Source organism: Corvus kubaryi, unplaced genomic scaffold (genome assembly GCF_017639235.1).
Source record: "Corvus kubaryi isolate FWS band 111438036 unplaced genomic scaffold, C.kubaryi_AGA036_p1.0 37398, whole genome shotgun sequence".
Classification (NCBI taxonomy): Eukaryota; Metazoa; Chordata; class Aves; order Passeriformes; family Corvidae; genus Corvus; species Corvus kubaryi.
In genome coordinates, this window is record NW_024581137.1 from 1,585,836 (window position 1) to 1,605,050 (window position 19,215).

At 40.4% G+C, this 19,215-nt stretch overlaps 1 protein-coding gene across 3 annotated transcripts in view; it reads right to left on the bottom strand.

The window, feature by feature from the left end:
- Positions 1 to 19,215, bottom strand: part of COL15A1 (collagen type XV alpha 1 chain) — a 117,929-nt gene that overhangs the window by 18,330 nt on the left and 80,384 nt on the right. For 2 of the 3 annotated variants that reach the window (XM_042043413.1, XM_042043412.1), the window contains 10 exons: positions 17,060 to 17,125; positions 15,230 to 15,265; positions 12,727 to 12,789; positions 10,673 to 10,750; positions 10,517 to 10,552; positions 4,967 to 5,020; positions 4,827 to 4,886; positions 2,937 to 3,005; positions 2,537 to 2,578; positions 157 to 202 (listed from right to left, as the gene is read on the bottom strand). In XM_042043413.1, the coding sequence (XP_041899347.1) occupies positions 157 to 202; positions 2,537 to 2,578; positions 2,937 to 3,005; positions 4,827 to 4,886; positions 4,967 to 5,020; positions 10,517 to 10,552; positions 10,673 to 10,750; positions 12,727 to 12,789; positions 15,230 to 15,265; positions 17,060 to 17,125 (550 nt within the window). The remainder of the gene's footprint in view (positions 1 to 156; positions 203 to 2,536; positions 2,579 to 2,936; positions 3,006 to 4,826; positions 4,887 to 4,966; positions 5,021 to 10,516; positions 10,553 to 10,672; positions 10,751 to 12,726; positions 12,790 to 15,229; positions 15,266 to 17,059; positions 17,126 to 19,215) is intronic. The other variant, XM_042043415.1, reaches the window with a different exon arrangement.

Consider the following 19,215-nt stretch of genomic DNA (forward strand, 5'->3'; position numbering starts at 1 on the left):
TTCCCTTCCCTTCCCTTCCCTTCCCTTCCCTTCCCTTCCCTTCCCTTTCCCCAGTTATACAATAGCCAAGAAAAAGCAAAAAGCTCTTAAGTATGAAAACCCCAACCAAACAAAAAGAATTTATTTAAACCAAGGTACAAGAAAAGAATTACCCACCATGGTCATCAAGAACTTCTTGATTTCCAGGATAGGGAGTGTTCACCTGCAGACAAGAAATCCATTAAAAATTATCCATACATATTAAGAAATGGTAATGCATTACTTGGTGCGACTGAAAAGTCTGGCAAGTTTGCATGCTAGTAAATATTACAACAACACTCTGGGATTATCTCCAGTTTGACAGTGTCTGAGTATAGCTGATCAAGTTTTTATGAGGATTGTGCTCTCTTTAACATGCAACATGCTTTCAGCAAAAGGGTAACATCATGCATTTTGGAGGCATCAGCAAATCCTACTCTCAGTTGTGCCAGTGAAGCATCAGAAAACTCATTCTCCAAGAACAATTCTGAATTTACAACATCGTGTTTGGAAGCAGGATTTGATTTTTGACTGTGAGATAACAGCTTGTGTTTGTAATTTTTTTCATCAGACCAGGGCTATGTTATGTCTGATGTTAACCTGTGCTCCAGATGCACTGAGACCACAATGGGGAGGCAGAAGCTATTCTAGCATATTCTCTTCTGACACCTGTAACAGTGGGCATGCTACCTACCTCTATGCTGTCCTCAAATTAGGGACAATGCAGGAACTAATACATGGCACAGTGCTTGGAAACCTTGGTACCTGCTAGTACCATTTATAGGAAACTAAGCAAGTGTATGAAAAAATGGAAGTTGCTGCATCTGGCTAATCCTGTAGTACTATCCTGTAGAAGTCTTACTCACATGGATAGCTCCATTAACTTCAGAAGTTCAGTTCCCATGAGGAAAACTGGTGGGGTTCAGTCAGTAGTTCTTTATCGACATTCATTTATGTAGGCATGAACAGCAGACTTCTTATCTATAAACTCGGATAGGTTTAGAAGATTATTCACAAATGCAGGACAAATCTATCTAGCACACTCAAGTGCATGAAGAGATGTTTATAAGTACATGTTTCTATTACTTGTGCACATAAAAGTTAGTGCTATTTTTCACTGATTGCAACCTTCCAGAAAAGTGGCTATTATTATCTGAAATTCAGTGAAAATAGGCTTGTTTTGATTGAATCATTCCACAGAGAATCAGAGGAGAGTTGAGGCTGGAAGGCATCTCTGGAGATTGTCTAGCCCGAAGGACGATCAGCTACAGCAGGTTGTTCAGGGCCTCGTCCAGTCAGGTTTCAGAGGTGAGGCTGACAAATACATACATGATTATGGATGTATGTGATCAATGTACAACAATGTTATACAATGGGAGCAAGAAGATTCAAGGGAGAAATTCAAAGAGGTAAAAAAAAGATGCATAGAGGAGGTAGGCCAAAACTGTAGAAATGGCTAATTACCATAGAGTAATGACTATTTATCATTAATTCACAAAAAGATCACAAGTTGGGATACAACTTTCTTCAGCAGTAATATTAGGGTGAATATCAATACATCTAGCATAGAAGAAGTCAAGGGCTGTTTCTCTAAAATAAGTGAAAACTAACTGGAATGCAAATTGGAGAAGGCACAGTATCATTTGGAACTATACTGTTTAACAGAAAAGTAGAACCACCATCTTGAACCCTACACTATTCAGGGGTGGACTATGGCTCCCAAGGACAGAATCCTTTCCAAGTGCATACCCCACAGCTTAACAGTAGGATATTGCCCTAGGGAAAATACTTCCAGGACTGAATTATGTTCACCATTCATTCTAGGATGCAATTTCTGTAATTCCTTAAACAAAAATTGCACTAGTGTTCTGAAAATATGAAACCTATCTCCTTTCTTTTCATACTATGTGTGAAACTGCAGGTCCTTTGAAGGTAATGCAGGCTTTGTCATACTCTTTGGAAAGGAGGGCCAGATCTTCACCTGCTGCGATTCTATGCGAACAGACTGCATTTGAGGGTCAAATAAAGAACATGATCTTTCTTTTCTGATGCATCTTTCATGCCACAACGAAATACAAAATGAATCTTATTTTGGACAGGGAAATTAAAAACAGCTAAAGACATAACAACATGGGAACTGTATTTATACATACATCTAAAAGATACGTGTACCTGTATGCATACACATTGAGGTCCCCAAAGCAACTCCTAAACTATGGAAACACAAGCTTTGAAAGGCATTAAAAATATTAGAAAGAACAAGTAATCAAAGTGCTTTAAGCAAAAGCGCCTAGTGTTTCTAGTTCTGTTATATATTTTATACATGGCTGAGTTTTCATATATGGCTAAACACTTGAAAATCTGTTATCTTGAAGAACAAGTAAAACACATCCCTGGTGCAAAGCAGAAGGCAGGGGGAGAAAAGCTGCAAAGTTATGGTGTTTAGGTGTACAGCTGCTTTGGTTATGTTCTGTCATGGCCATGCATCCTAAGAGCAGATTCTCTGTGTGTGACTTACTGGCATTTTGCAGTGAGGCCTGGGAGGGACTGGGAAAACTGTCTATTGAAAACAGGAGGGAAATTACTTTAATGAGCGTAGGTATGATAGAGCAGGTAACGCATCATATGGATCTAACAGTCATGATGGAGCTAAGCCTGGAAACAAAAGCAGCACCTCCCTAGCACAGAGCCCAGCTTGCTGCCAGGTCTGCCATCATGTCCCTCTCTGTGGGGCTATGAGGGCAAAACTCTTCCATGACAGTGGCTTTGGTTAAGAGGTCTTTTTCTCTGCACACAAGCAAGTTTACCCACTGTGAACTGTGTTGACTGAAACAAGTTTTGTTGTTTCCCTTTGCAAACTGTTTCTGGAGCAGCACATTTCTGCTACAAACCAGTCACTGATCCCCAGTGGTACTTACTCCTTTGATATAAAGTATACGTCCTGGAGGCCCAGGGGGCCCTGGGGGCCCAGGCAAGCCAGGAAGGCCCTGGTAAGAGAAAGTGAAAGAAGGAAGATATTAGACAAAAAATAAACCCCAGCCCCAAACTGGAACTGCAAATTGAAACTGAAGTAAAGACAGTGGATCTCTCATCCAAGGAAAATTAGGTATTCTACACTGATCTAGAACTCTCAAGACTGCTAAAATTCATAAATTTTCAAGTGCCAGTAAGATACGTACATGCTAATTAGCAACCCGAAGGAACCCTGCTAGACTGGAGGCGTGACTGCCTTTTACAAAAAATGTATGTCAGCTCTTTACTGTGTAATTTGAAAACTTGGCACAAGACCATGTTCACCTTTCAGTCCACATCAATACAACTTTCTGTGAGGTGACATATGTCATCTCATGAATAATTAGAGATACATTAGATTTTATCTTCCCTGAGCACTCCAGGAAAGACTACTAGAATATGTAGCCTCTTTTGTTTGCTTGTTTGCTCTAACCTGTCAGCCTGATGTACTTCATCTAGTTACACTTGCTACAATAGTTTCTGTGTGGTTAGGACAGACAATCCAGAAAATGAACTTCAATATTGTTTGGAAATATGGAGGAAAGGAAAGTCTACTCTAATATATTCTGTTGGTGGGTAGTCAACTTTTCTGTCATTTTCTTCCAATTAGAATTTGTCTAATTTGTCTGTTTTCACTTTCCAGGAACTATATTTCTATTTATACCTTCTTCTAGAGGTGCAAGCCATATTCAGTATCTGCTCTTTTTTTCTGTGGAGATACTTAAATACTTACCAGTTCTGTGAAGATACTTAGCAACTCTCAGTCTCCCTGCTACTCAAATAAAGCAACATCATCTCACTTATATTTATTGTCTAGATAGACAAGACACTTGTGCCTTGCAGTTTGTGTGCCATATTTTTTTTCTTTTGAAGAAAGTAGAACCAGAGGCTTCCTACAACAGAATCCATTTACAACAAGTGCCCTACTGAAATACAGTGATACTGACTTGATGCTAACACAGTAACATACCCTTGTATTTTTTTTCAGCATTATCTCTGATGCAGATGAAATAATGTTAGCTGCTGTTGTGGCATGGGTACCAATTTTCTAGCACAGAATGTCCCATGACATCAGAACAACCACACAAATTACTCTGCTATTGTGAAGCTTATTGTTTATGCTCAGCAGTGTTAGTTGTTCTGTGGTCCAGGCTCAATGTTTGTCATGAGACAACTTGTCTGAAATCTTTTCATGAGAACAGACTTGCAGCAACAGGAGCTTGGTTCATCACTTGTCATTCTGCAATTACAGGTTGTAGGTGAGCATGGATATGCGATTATCTACGCAGAAGTCATTATTCTGGATACATGTACAGGGCAACTGTAGCAGGTAGCAGGTATCAGTGAGTATTTCCTTGTTAGTAAAGTAGATACCACTTCCCTGTGATATGCGCAGGGCTGTTTCTGGGCTAGAAAGCTCAGAGCCTGTGGGAGTATCTTCACATCATGAGAGGTCACACTGGTGGCCTGGATCAGGAAGTCCTCGATATATATATAAAAGAACTGGAATGAAAAATCTTGTGCTATTTGAAGCTGCTATGGTAGCAGTGAATGACACACATAACTGTTACACCTGGGAGCTGACACAACTTTGTGTATCTGCAAGAACTGCTCAGATGGACCCAGAAGCTGACTTTTCAATGACTGCTGCTAGATAGGAAAAGTAGCAGAAACACAATTATTTCTATATCATTTCAGGTTTTTAATCCCATCATCATTTGGAAGGAATCAATATAAGTCAGACTTCAGATTTTAATGTTTTTTTTTTCAACTAATTGAAATAAAAAATAACTTACATTAAATGCTTCACCTCGATCACCTTTCACACCTCTCAGTCCATTCAGTCCTGGACGGCCCTGAAACAAGAGAAAATAATTTAGTATGTGTCAGAAGCAAGCTTTTCTGTCTTTATCTCACTTGAGAGCATAATACATACCGGGCGTCCTGGGAAACCAAGTTCTCCTTTGGGTCCAGCAGGTCCTGTTGGTCCCTGAACAAAAAAGAATATGTGATTATGGCCCATTTTGTTGATCTATATTTGATTATTTAGAATAAGAGATATAGTTTCATATCTACATTAAAAATCAGTCTGTGATTGCCTGTAGGGACTGCACCGAACCTCCTCTCTGCTTGCCCTACTGAGTGATCTCAGAAGCTGAGGACTGTGTGTAACAGTCAGCTCTGGTTTGGGAAAGACCACCTATCTGAAATGAAGTCTGAATTCCCAGCTCCTTGTAGGGTGTGCAATTCACAACTGACTTACCATGTGTTGAAGAAAAATGCATCAGCCAGGAACAGAAAAGGAAGTTAGAGATGCATGCTTTGTGCATCTTGTGCATCTCCTTTTTTTTTTTCCCCTTTTGTTCTTCTAATTATTTTTGAACCAGGCCCTGTGAGGAAATGTCTGTGAATCAGCCTAAGAATTCATAGAGTGACAGGCTTCTACTTGCCTCTTGCCAGCCTGGGTTTGTGGATTCATGGGGCTGATAGTTGAAACAGAACTGTTCCTTCTTTATACAAGTGTGACTGACTCACCAGGCCTCACAAAGTAATACCAGCCACAGCAAAAGGAGAGGACAAGCAGGCTGCCTGGGAGAGGTGGTCCAGGACTATGGATAACCTGTGATGGGGCATTTGCAAGGATGCAGCTTCTAGGCAGCCTACAAGTGATCAACAAAAAGCAGCACATCTGAGGATCTACAAACTTTCAACTGCTGTTAGCTTCCTGAAACTCAACAAAACCACAAGGGTCTAGACAACCTCTTTACGTTATATTTGTCAGCCTTTCTGGTTTCATTTCCTCTTTTTCAGTCTGCTGAAATGCTGAGATACTCCTTCTTGCATTACTTGTTAAATAATCTGTCTGTAGATCTCAGTCAGATACCACTTACATGTGACAATGGGTGTGTTTAACCCTTCACATGGTATCATTTCATTGAAAAGTGATACGTACATTCATGAAAAATTTATCTGATGAAGAAGATGAGATAATTTCTCTTAGAATGAAGCTGAAAATTCATGGATGAATTGTTGTAGTTTTTATCCTGCTGAAACTGAAGACTGGATTAGACTTGAAATTCATAAGCAGTTAACATAGGGATATAGTGATTTATAATGTCACCATTTTAGTCAGAATTTAAAGCTCATCAGAATTTAATGTCAGCTGAAGCTGCTTGAAGGTGGTAAGACTTTTACTAATCTTCTAATTTATTTCCTTCTTGAAGGTAATTTCTGCCCGTGTGATCAAAGTTAATGCCTGTGTCTCAATCAGGCAAGAGATTGCTGCTGAACTGGCAGATGTGAATTTCAATATTGTGCTCCCAAGATTTCAAAATTCAACCCACCTTTCCATGATACTACATCCAATAATGAGGTTTGAAAAAAACAGAAATCCAAAATGTTATGAAGCATTTTCCTAGTTCACTCAAAAAAAGAAATCAAAAATGTTATGAAGTATTTTCCTACTTCACTCTCTAAAACCTGAGCCTTTAAAGAATATGCAAATCTGAACTTTAATCAGCCGTGAGGACAATTAGAAACAGACTTCTTTTTTAGTTTAAAGAAAGAGCAGTGTCTGATCTCATGCTTTAACTGGGATTTCAGATAAACATTAACAGTGTGAGAGTTGACTAAGCTGAGGCCACCTTTTCTATTTTTTCTAGGTGCTGGCCCAGTCTGACAGGTGTTGGTGACTCCCTGAGACAGAAGGGAGCAGTCACAGCTAGAAGTGAAAGAAGGAAGCGAGGAAGCCACAGGAGTCTTCTTACCACAAAAGGAAACTTCATTTACAACAGCACAGTAGATTTGGGCAGGCTGACACTGAGGTTCTTACTAAGTGCTCTTCTTCAGTGATATGCAGCCATTTGCTTCACCGACAGGGAACAGCACAATCCTGCATGTAAAAGGTTCTCATTTCTCCTGTGGCAGGAGCTTGGATTCCGTCTGTCTGCTTTTGCTAATAATTTTACTGGCCTCCTGACTATCCCCAGTTCTCATCTGCCAAGCTACTACTTCTCTGTAGCTCCATGTGCTCCAAGCTCTTGTGATCCTATCTTCCATCTAGCTGAAGTCTCAAAAAGGAGTGGAGCAATGACTAGGGATTTGTTTTTAAATTCTGGAAACTTGTCTATGATTTTAAGAGCAGAGAGGAACAATCAGGGTCCCCAGCTACCTGAAAGGTGTTCTTGGGCCAGAGACTTACTTAGAGCGAAGTGGAACAGAACCATTGTACTAAAACCTTTGATAAGTTACGCATCACAGTCTCTGGCCCAGCAGTCAAAGTCTGTACATTTTTGCTGCACAGGACTCACACTAACTGTGAAGGGATTTCTTTATATGGGTGTCATAGGTTAGCAAGCGTAGTCCCGGAAGGGACGTCCTTGCTAAGGGGTGCTTACAGTTTCCTCTGGGAACTGACAGAACCTATCAGCTGGCCAGTTTGAATATGGACAATTCTCTAAGCCACTTAAAGTTGTGATCACCTCTGTGATCCACATTTAAGAATAGGCAAACTCCCCCTCCAAGCTCTCTCTCGTTTCCGGCGCTGGCACAGGTGGCTGCGGGCCCCGTGTGGGGGCCAGCGGGCCCGGCCAGGCCCTGCCTGGGCCAGGCCGGGCCGGGCCACGGCCATCCTGAAGCCATGGACCTGTTCCAGCCATGGACCCCCCCCCCCACTGCCTTGCCGTGGGCAGCCGGAGCGGCTCGGCTCTCCCCCCTCTCCACTGCGATAAGAAAAATTCAACATTCCAGCTGCAAAGCTGCAAGGCCGAGGTGAGAGTAACCCTTTTATTGCTGTGAAGAGCTGAAAACCTGAGGGAAGAGAGAGAGGAGATGCTTAAAGCTGAAATTCTGTTGTGAAGCTATGATATATCAGAGTGTCCTGTTGTAATTTCATGAAGATATGGGGGGCGGAGTGTTCAACTCGTGAGCAAAAGCACCTGCGCTGAGATAGGCAGATGCTGACGCAGCTGTAATTTCATGAGAAGTTTGGACAGGGAGAGATGAACCAGATGAGGACTTTTGCTCCAAACGGGAAAGGAGAAAACCTCAGTCCGTAGAGATGAACCAGATGAGGACTTTTGCTCCAAACGGGAAAGGAGAAAACCTCAGTTCCTAGAGATGCTCCCAGAGATAGTCCTAACGATGAAGATGATGAAGACCCTTTGCTCCCAGGGAAGGAGAAGGGCCTCTGTTTTTGTTTCTGAACGGCTCAACCTTAAAATTGTACCCCAGAAAACTTCAAGAGTGGACCCTCGAAAGCAGTTGCGGGAAAAGCTGCAAGTCGGGGGAAAGGACTCACACGCAGGCAGAGAGACTCCTCTTCCTAAATGGACTGAACAATATTTGGAAGTGGGTGGCTGTCTCGTTGTGATAATGTTTTCATAGCATGAGCAAGAAGAGACTTCTCTTTCTAAATGGACTGAACAAGGTTATTATGGAAGTGGTAAACAGACTGAACATCTTAAGGGTTGTCTTTTCACATTGTCAGTGGGAGAAGGGAGGAAGGTGGGGGGAGGAGGAGAGTTCTGAAGGTGGTATAATTTTTTTTTCCTTCTTCTTTTAGGTCTGTTAATAAACTTCTTTATATTCTTTCAAGTTTGGTGCCTGTTTTGCATTTCTCCTAACTCTTATCTCACAGCAGATAAACAGTAATGAGTATTTTGGACCAAACCACTACACTAAATTGGTGTTTCCGCCCGGTTACAAACTGAACCCGCGACAATGGGACAACACCAAATTGTATTGCCCCATTAGCAACGATGATCAAATGAGAGTTCTGCACTAAGAAGAGAACTGGTTGAGCAAAGCCTTGAGGCAGGCTCTGTGTACCAAAATTTCCTGAAGTGTAATCATTCCCACCAGTGCTAGCAAGGATTTCCTGATCTGCATGCTGAATTGTGTGGAGCATCTCATGGCAGTACTAAATGAGATGTAAAACACAGAGTTTGGGGCTGACAGGAAAAGGACGTCCACAGGATGAACAGCGATAGGACAAGAGGCAGTGAACGCAAGCCAGAAAATGAAAAATTCCAAATAAATATAAGGAAAATATTTTTTACTCTGAAGTTTGTCAAATGTCTGGAATGTGCTGCCCAGAGAGGCTGTGGAATTTCTATCCTAAGAGCTGTTGAAAACTTCACTTGACAAGTTCCTGAGTTAAAGAGACCTGCTCTGGGCAGTGATGTGGACGAGATCATCTCCAAGTTCACTTTCATTCAAAGTTATTCTGTGTCAGGTTGAAGAAGTAGATCATTTTTCAAAGTTATTCTGTGTCGGGTTGAGGAGGTAGATCATTTTGCAGTCATACAAGGAGGAGCACAGGAACATCCTTTCTGGTAAGTTAGGACAGCTTCCTCCAGGTATTTTGATACACAATAGTTAAGAAAGCAGTTACTCAGCACACCCAGTTAGCCCCTTTTGAAGACTACAGAAACTGATGTAAAAATCTCCTACACACCTTGGTGTGCAGAAATATCAACACCTGCTAACATTCACTTAGACACAACAGTGACCAGGCTACATCAAAAGCAGAAGCAAAGGTTTCTTTGGAATACTAGACGAGAAGAAATTGGTGCCCTAACACTGCTGAGTCTGGGAAACTGTTCTTATTTTATAACTAATTTCTTGTGTTTTCTTGCAACATTCTGTGTCCAGTTAAAAGTATCAGACCAAGTACTTGAAAGAAGGCCTCTAAATCCTGATTTTGGTACATGGTCTTACCCTACTGCCTGGTGTGCAGCTTTCTCAGAATCCAACACATTGGCAAATTACTGGCATTGACAGAAATTGAGCTGATGCAGTTAGTTATATTAATGTAAATCCTATAAACAGAGAATAATTTAGGTGGAAAGAGAGAGATCCTCTTGCACAACCCCTTGCTTACAAGACAATCTTGTAAGTTAGGCTTGTAGGTTAAGTCGTGCTGCTCAACACCTTGTTCCAGAATGCACCGTCTCTCTGGGCACCTATTTCTGTGTTTAACCACTTTTAACGTGATTTTTTTTCTTTATATCTAAGTGAAATTTCCCTTGCTGGAACTTGTGATCTTTTTTACTTGTCTTTTTCATGTGCACCTCTGAGAAGGACCTGACTTTGTTTTATGATTCCCTTTCAGGCCGCATCAGGGAGCAATTAGAGCTCCTCTTAGTGTTCTATCTTCAGGGCTAAACAAACCCAGTTCACTCAGAGTCATAAGTCATGTAAGTTTCTAGCTCTGATATTTCACTGTTGGTTTAGATAGTAACAGATACATTTGTTCTACCGGAATTTAAACTCTGCATCAAGTCAGTAGTTCACAGCACCACATATGTAACAACTACACTATTTTCTAAAGGACAGTGATCACCCTGAAGCATAAATACTCCTTATCATCCCTACTCAGAATTAATGAAAAGCTAAACCAAAGTACCTTTATATTTACTAATATCTGTAAAGCCAAAGCGAAAATAAAAAAGAAAAAAGTCATTAATCTTTGGAATCATCTTACCATTGGTCCCACTGGTCCCACCACTCCAGCTTCACCCTGTTGAGGATGGACACAGAGAGAGCAATGACAAGGAGAATTCCTGCAATGTCTAGCAAAGGCGGCTGTTAGCAAGGCCACCAAATAATTCTGGAGGAACACAACACAGTATTAGCTCACCTTCTCCCCTTTTTTTCCTAATAATTCAGTTAAAGATCCATCAGCAGAAATGACAACACCTGGTTCTCCCTTTTCACCCTGCAATTATCAGAGTAATTATGGTTTACAAAGCAGTTCCCAGTGAATCAGAAAAAGTCAAAGCAGCATTACTTTCGTTTGAAGCATGACGGGTTAGTCATGCTGTGATATCAAACATAAAGTGATATCAGTATGAGTAGGGTGAAGCTTGATTCTGGGGAAGAAAAGAGATGATCCTTCTTAAAACATAATAAAGTACACTAAAGATGTATAAGTATTGAGATGAATAAGTACTTATTTTTTAAAAAGGACTTAAATTGTTCTCCGTAGAGTAACTGTGTGAAATATGCTGTGTTCACAAAAGGTCTCCGCCAAACGCAGACAGGTTATTGGTATCATCTTGTGTACTATCGGCTTAATGGTCAGCAAATCCTGCTGGAAATGCAAAATCTTGATAGAACAGTAGATGTTCGGATTTTACTATCAGGAAAGCATGAGTCATTCTCTCTATGTGCCTGGCATGATGCAACCTCATTAACTTTAGGGAAGGCCAATTCCCAGCATTCAAACTGTGACCCTCTGCATTCCTCTTCCACTACCACGAGTTATCACTTTTCAGTGCTAAATGCATGGTTCCCACTCTGGATCACTCAGCTGTAACTTTCCTCTTCCTACCTCAGGCAGCTTGCTACAACATCTTTCCCAAGATCTCATGGAAGAAATCTGGCTTGAAACTAGCAATTGCGTTGCTATTAAAATGACAGTCCAGGTTACAGACCTTTCACTGAGCTCTAACTGCTGTAACTCAGTTATTCTCAAAAGTTCTTAAATCATTGTCTTTGAAGACTCCCTGAAGATACTTTGGATACTTTGGAGTCTCCCTAAGGCTTGGTTGGCTTCATTGACTTTATCTTCTGTGAGATTTTATGGACCTGAGGTTGAATTTCATGATCCTTTAAGTAAAATGCTCCTAGGTGTCTGTACAGATTCACTGTGGTTCCCAAACTTACTCTTGAGCACAGTGTGGTATTCACAGCGCAGAAACACTGTCAGGTACATCACTATGTTTTTGGTGGGTCCAAAATTAAACGCCTTTAAAGCTTTGAGTCCTTACCAGTGTGGACACCGGAAACAAAAGAAAACTAACCAAAAAAACAAAAGTAAAAACCTCCACAACCCAAACCAAAAAGTACCCAGAGGGTTTTAAGGTTGAGCTTGATCATTTCATGCACTCTGTAAAAGAACAGGAAATCTTATAGTAAATGGGGACTGGTATTTGTGGCCTGAGAGGTTTCCTTCTGTGTAGTGATGATGCTGTTCATCTGCTACCCAATTTAAAACATAATTAACCATTTCCAATTACTTGTGAGAAAGTGAGCTCAGCTACTCGGAAAGAATAAACAGAAAGTGTTTTTGTTTTTGTTACCCCCAAGATATTAGATGTTCCTCTCCCCTGCTTCCTTGCAGGTGGATAAGAAGGGGAAGAAAACTGAAACAGCTGCAGTATTTACAGAAGAGCAGAGTCAGTCTTTAGTAACCTCTCAGCACTGTCATAAAATACACTTTTGTGAAGAAACGAAAGAATCCTAAGAAGAGGGCTCCTCAAGTCTTATACTTTCTTTGGGAATTGAAAATTGCAGTCTACATTCTGTAGGCAAAGCCCTCCCTGGCACAGGAGGAGGAAAAGATCGATCTTTTTTTTGTTTGGTCTTTTGGATAGGATCCCAGGGTGTCAGCACAGCAATCAGCTGGCAAGAAGAGGTCACTTCATGTTTAATGTTTAAAGAGACTTAACCTGATAAGCACGTACTGGACTTATGAATTTCAACACTGGAGCAGGAAGATTAGCTCTTGGTGGGATTATATCAAGGGATGTTGCTTAGCACTTTCACATTCCACCTAGTACATTTTTCACATGAACTTATTAACATTACAATCCCTAGAAAAATTAGAATCATTAAACTTTTAATGTCACTAAGTACTTATCATCTAACACATTTCTCAGCATATACTTCCCCCTATGCATTTTTTCATACCTGTTGTCCTTTAGGTCCTTGTGATCCAGGCAAACCAGTGTCACCCTTTGGACCCTGAGGGCCCTAGGCAAAAACAAGTACATAAATCCATAGTGATATTTGTGAAGAATATGGAGCTAATCCATTTTACTAAATGTAATTTTAAATTACCGGCAAACTTGAACTTAAATCACTCTGGTTGCAATCTAAGAATTCTTACAAGACTAAATTCTCTTTGACTCAAGTTATTCCCTAAACCAAATATCACAAAAAGAGAATCTGTTAGAAAAAACAAAATGAAAAATCCCTGATGTTTATCACAGTGTGGATGATACACATTCACAAAGGGAAATACGCAAACATTAATAAGAGTGGAAATTCAACCTAAAATTCTCTATTTCCTCTGTACTTGATCCTCTCTCTCTCCATAATCATTCAACCAGACTCATTTTCAACAGAATTTCTGAAGGTATATTTTTAACAGTATGTTAAAAAAAAAAAAAAAAAAATCTGAAATAGAGATTATCTATTTGAAAACAAGACGATTTCTTTATCTGTTTTGTGGGGAAAGCATTCCCCTCAGATCAAATTGTGCTTTACAATCTTCCAAGAGCATTCAGAAGCATTTTTTTACCCACCAAGAACTAAACTCAGGTCTACATAATTTCTGCATTAGTCAAGAGATAAATAAAAGACATGAGGTGAGAACAAGAATGGTATTTTCATGTCTGTAGAAATTCTATAAATGACAGAGACCCAGAATTCACTATATCACTTTCTAAATGTTATCAGCTCTTTTTCAAATGAAATGGATTTTTAATGAGGTTTTTTTTTCCTTCTCTTTGGTTTTCTATGCAGTGCACAATACCCAGGACTTAAGCAATCTTCTGTAGAATTTTGGGCAATTTGTCAGCTTTTTGTTAAGATCTTTGGTCAGTTTTCCCGGTTTTCTCCTTAGCTGTTCTCAGGCAATAGACAAAGGATCCTGAGATCATATGCATGCTCTGAACTGTAAAACAATCATAACAAGGGAAAATAATCTCATCACATTACATAGAATATGAATACAATAATTAGAACAATACTATCTGAAGTCATAAGCCAAATAATTACAGAATCACAGAATATGCTGAGTTGGAAGTGACCTACAAAGATCATCAAAGTCCAACTCTTGCCTCTGCAGAGGACACCCCATATGCCTGAGAGCATTGTCTAAACACTCCTTGAGCTCTGTCAGGCTTGCCACTTCCCTGTGGAGTCTGTTCCAGTGCCCAACCACCTTCTGGGTGAAGAACCTTTTCCTAATCTCCAACCTAAATGTCCCCTGACACAACTTCAGGCCATTCCCTCGGGTCCTGTCACTGGGCACCACGGAGAAGAGGGCAGGCCCTGCCCTTGCTCTTCCCCTCACAAGGAAGTTGTAACTGCAATGAGGTCTCCCCTCAGTCTCCTCCAGGCTGAACAGAACAAGTGACCTCAGCTGCTCCTCACATGGCTTCCTCTCAAGGCCCTTCACCATCTTCACAGCTCTGCTTTGGACACTCTCTAACAGTTTAATGTCTTATATCGTGGCACCCAAAACTGCCCCCAGCGCTTAAGGTGAGGTCTCCCCATTACAGAGCAGAGCAGGACAATCCCCTCCCTTGCCCAGCTGGCAATGCTGTGCCTGATGCACCCCAGGACTCCTGGCTGCTAGGGCACAGCTGATCCATATTCAACTTGCCACCGACCAGGACCCCCAGGTCTCTTTATCTGGCACTGCTCTCCAGCATCTCATTCCCTGGTCTACATGCACAACCAGGGTGACTCCATCCCACGTGCAGAATCCAGCACTTTCCCTTGTTGAATTTCATACAGTTGGTGATCCTCCAGTCCTCTAATTTATGTAGGTGTCTCTGCAGGGCCTTTCTGCCTTGGAAGGAGTTAACAGCTCCTCCCAATTTTGTATCATCCGCAAACTTGGTGTCCCTCCAAGTCCTGCGTCCAAGTGGTTAATGAAGATGTTTATATATGTTTATATGGCAGTCTGAGTGCAATAGGTAGGTAAGGCACCTTTTGATACTATGGTTGTGCAATGCTTACATGGTAGCCCTGGTCTATTATAAAAAATCATAAATATTTCCTAAAGGATAAAATAAAAAGGGTACATCTTGTAGGGCTTTACTGTATTCTGTAGTGGAGATAAAAAAGGCAAAGGAATAACACAGTTACATATACATATGCAGACAACTTGTAGAAGTCCATTTGTTCCATTTGTTTCTTCTATGTGGCATAGGTCTTCCCTTAGGTAGTAATTTTCCATGAATTACATCTCTAAACTATGGAACTGACACTGAGATAAGCATATCAGAGTATATTTCATTTCCCACAGAATAAATTTCTACCTTAGCTGGTAAATTCCTAAGACCTGCAGCATCCTATATGAAAATTTATTAGACTTCATGCAAATTGTATACAATATAATTTTTAAAAAATATTAAACTGTATTGGAAAAAACCTTAAATCCTAGGAAATTAATACTTACAGGAAATCCTGGTAAACCTGGCTTGCCATGTGGCCCCTGCAAAATCAAAAAACTCATACCCTTACAAACACATTTTACGGACTTGCAAAACAGTATGCATTTTTCACGTGTTGTGTGATTTGTGAATATCAACTCATCTGCAACTGAATTAAGAACTTCATTCAGTTGAAGGCAAAGGTGTGAACCTGCACAATGCCCTATGCTTCTAATTTAGGGTTTATTTTCAAAAACTGAAAAGACAGAGATCCAGAAAAGACTGAAAATGGATTATATTTTCTACATATGAAAGGCATGCAACCATTATCCAGCCTCCTTTGAATCTTTTCCAGATGCTGGCACAGAGATCACCTTTCCCATTTTGGTCCTGGTTGTCTTTGGATAGACAGTTTGTAATAGGCTGCGAATACAATCACAGATTGGGATTTGTATTGGGCACATTTAAGATTGCCCAGATGTGATACCTGCAGAGAGACACTTTAATTCTGGTTCAGATCAGCAGGATGTCTATTACCCCACTCACTATGAGACTGCACCTCTTTCCTGACTAAAGTTAGAGCTTAGAGACTGAGGTTCAAATCTTTCTCACTGCAACTTGTGCTTCAAGCTACAGGACCAGCTTCTTTTTTGTGGGAATGTGGCTCTAACATCTACTACAAAACAAAGGTTTGAATGGCAAATACCTGTGGCAGAGCTCACACAAGGGGGCCCATACTATCCTGGCATCCTATTATGTCTAGGGATTAGGAGAATCCGGTCTTTGGGAAAAACACGAAAATAGTCTTCCATGAAAACTGTTTTATATTGTAAGCACAGCTGGATGCAGCCACAATAACATGGAGTTGTCCTATCGTGTAACAAGTGGGAAAGAGCCGTGCTAGACTTGCAGAAAAAGGTTACAAGCTGTTGCTAGAGCTAATGCCCTTCTTCCCAGTTCAATGACAGATTCAGTAAATATTTGTTTTGGGACAGCTGTAATAATAAGACACAAGGTTTTTGCAAACTTAAGCTATGTAGAGTGAAATTCTGCTATTGGCTATGAACATTCTGACTTTTCTGGCTTCATCAGGGATTGAATGTGGGGGAGATCACTGTGCTCACCAACAAGAAAACAGATAAAATGAAATACACAAACAACAATCCACAAACGAAACTAGCTGTGAAGTAAGTTGCTTAATTTGTGAAGGTTAAGGTTTTGCAAAGTGCAGCATATTGTACACTTTTGGGCAAGTTTGAATAGACTCCACATTTTGGAAAAGGTAGATTTTTCTTTAGATCCAGTAATAGGAACTTGAAATCATTACCAAGAAGCATTCAGGATTTCAAGAATTTGGCTGAACTATTTTACAGTCAATGGAACCTAAATTTCACATCTGTTGTTCTTTTATGAAATCCCTAGTTTTTCATCCACTGCTATAATTTGTGTGAGACTAAATTCATACACAGGAGCCTAGCATTTCTAGTTGCAGTCCCAAGCAGAACTGAGCAAAACACTTTTTATCCCAATGCTTTGTTACTTGAAAAACAAGAAGGAAAAAAATGGAATAAATGTGAATCTTGGTCTCTATTTTTGCAACAGTTCTACATTTCTTTAATTCTGATCATATAGTTCAGAATGAGAGATAAGCCAATTTCTTTATTTCATAGAAATGTGTAAAAGCAGTTTGTTCACACAGAACTCAGTTTTGCCTGAAAGTACTTCTGCAGAGTTTAGTGCTGGAGTTAGCAGGAACACAATCTTAAAGTGTAGGAAACTCATCTCTGGTTGATACTCAAAAGAAGACATCGAAGATAGAGCAAATCTGAAGATTTAATAAAGCAGCATATACTCACTGGAGGCCCAAGGAGTCCTTTAATTTCAGTAAAATTAAAAATTCCATCTGTATCATTGAGAAGTAACTAAAAAAGGGGTTAAGAAACAGGTTATTCAAATAGTTTATCTAAGGCACACACACATTTTTGGAAATGTAAAGTTATCTCTTTATAACTATGAAAAACCCCCAAACATAAATAAGGCCACAGAAAAGGCTCTCTACTTCTAATTTTCGTTATACATCTGGAATAACAAAACCTAGAATTTCTTTTACATTTCTTCTATGAAGATCTCAGAATGCTTTCAGAAATTTAATTAACTGACTCACATTTTTAATTTGAAAGCTGTGACACCAAATTTTGCAGCCTGAAGTCATTTCTCAGCATCATTATCAGCAAGATAAAGATGAAATGGAGGTTTTATGCTCCAGCATGTCACTGGCATTCTAAGATGGTGAATCAATCTGAGCACACTCATCCTCTGTTGCAGAGTTGAAGTTTTAATTATATTCTGGACATGTCTGCATCACACCATGCAGTGCCATGCTGCGATTCCTAAGTCAGCACTGATCATGCTGCTGTGTCTGAAACTAGCTTGGAACCCCAAACTTGGATGTGGACCAGCTCTACGCTACCCAGCTCTGAGTCTCAAGATGCCTAATAGTGCAGTGTAATTGCACTGCTGTTATACTGCTTCTTATCCTGGAGTTGGTGAACTCCCCATTAGCCCAGGCATTTCTGCATAATTCCATTACAGATATTTGGAGCTCTGATCCAACACTCCTCAATGCAGGTCTGAATGGATCAGGTCACTCAGGGACTTGTCCTGTTAATTCTTGAACACCTCTAAGGATGGACATGCCACAACTGTTTTCGGCAATCAGTTATAGTGTTTGATCATTGTCAGGATAAAAAAGGTTTTACTTATATATAATTGGGATTTCCCTTTCTCCAACTTGGGTGTGTTGCATCTTACAATATTTACATACACCTGCAAGAAGAGGCTGCTTCCATCTTCTCAGTATCCTCTGATCATGTAGTTGCAGACAGAAACAAAGCCTCTTTTTATCCTGCTTTTTGCCAGGCAAATCAGACCCAGTTCTCTCAGTGCTCTGGTCCCCTGAACACTTTGGTAGCCCTGGATGGGGCTTGCTCCATTATGTCAATGTCTTTCTTGTCAAGGGGATCTCACAGCTGGACACAATACTCCAGAAGCAGTCTTGTGAATGCCAGTCACAACTCTCTATCAGTTGAACTGATTTTCCACCTATTTTATCATTCTCTTACCCACTTCACAGGCCATCAGTTTGATGATAGCAAGGCTATGGGAGACTGCATCTGAAGCCCTGCCAAAGTCAGGGTCTACAAATTCCATGCCCATCCCTTGTCCACAGAGAAGCAATGATTTGGATCAGGAACGAACTGCCTTTAGTAAATCCGTGTTGGCTGCTCCCCATCAGATTCTTGTCCTGATGTTACGATTAGGCTTTCATTTTGGTTTCAGATAGCTAACTTTCTGGTTTAAATAGGTGTTCCCAATATTGTATCACGTGGTCTTACAGAACAATTCAAGACAGACAATATATAGGTGCTTGTTCCACATAAATGTTTTAGGTGAAAAGACATCCTTTGTTTTTGTCATTTGTTTAATTTCTTTCAGTCCAATGGTCCCATTTGACACTTTAGCCTTGTTTTGGATTCAGAAGTATGTTCTGAATCTCCTTGGAAGCTTGAATTGGTCCATTTGTTTAGAAGGCAAGACATGCCATCCATTTCAATATAAGGCTCTGTGTGAAGCAGCATATTCCCATTCGATGTAATGAAAATCTGAATTTCAAAAGGCCAGGACAGGGCATGCTTTCAGGTGCCAGGGATTTACTTAGTACATGAATAAACATGTTTTCACTGAGGTTTTGTGAAATCTGAATGACCCCTTTTCTGCCTGCAACCATGTGCAGATCAACACTACCAGATCACAATCTTTTCCAACATTTGTTATGAATACAGTGTCCAGGAACTGAGTTTGAAACTGCCCTGCTTTGAATAGGGGGTTTGACCATATGGCCTCCGGAGATCACTTCCAATACTCTTACGAGTCTCTGAATACTATTTTTCTAATCCAGATCACTCATCCTATCCTATCCTATCCTATCCTATCCTATCCTATCCTATCCTAT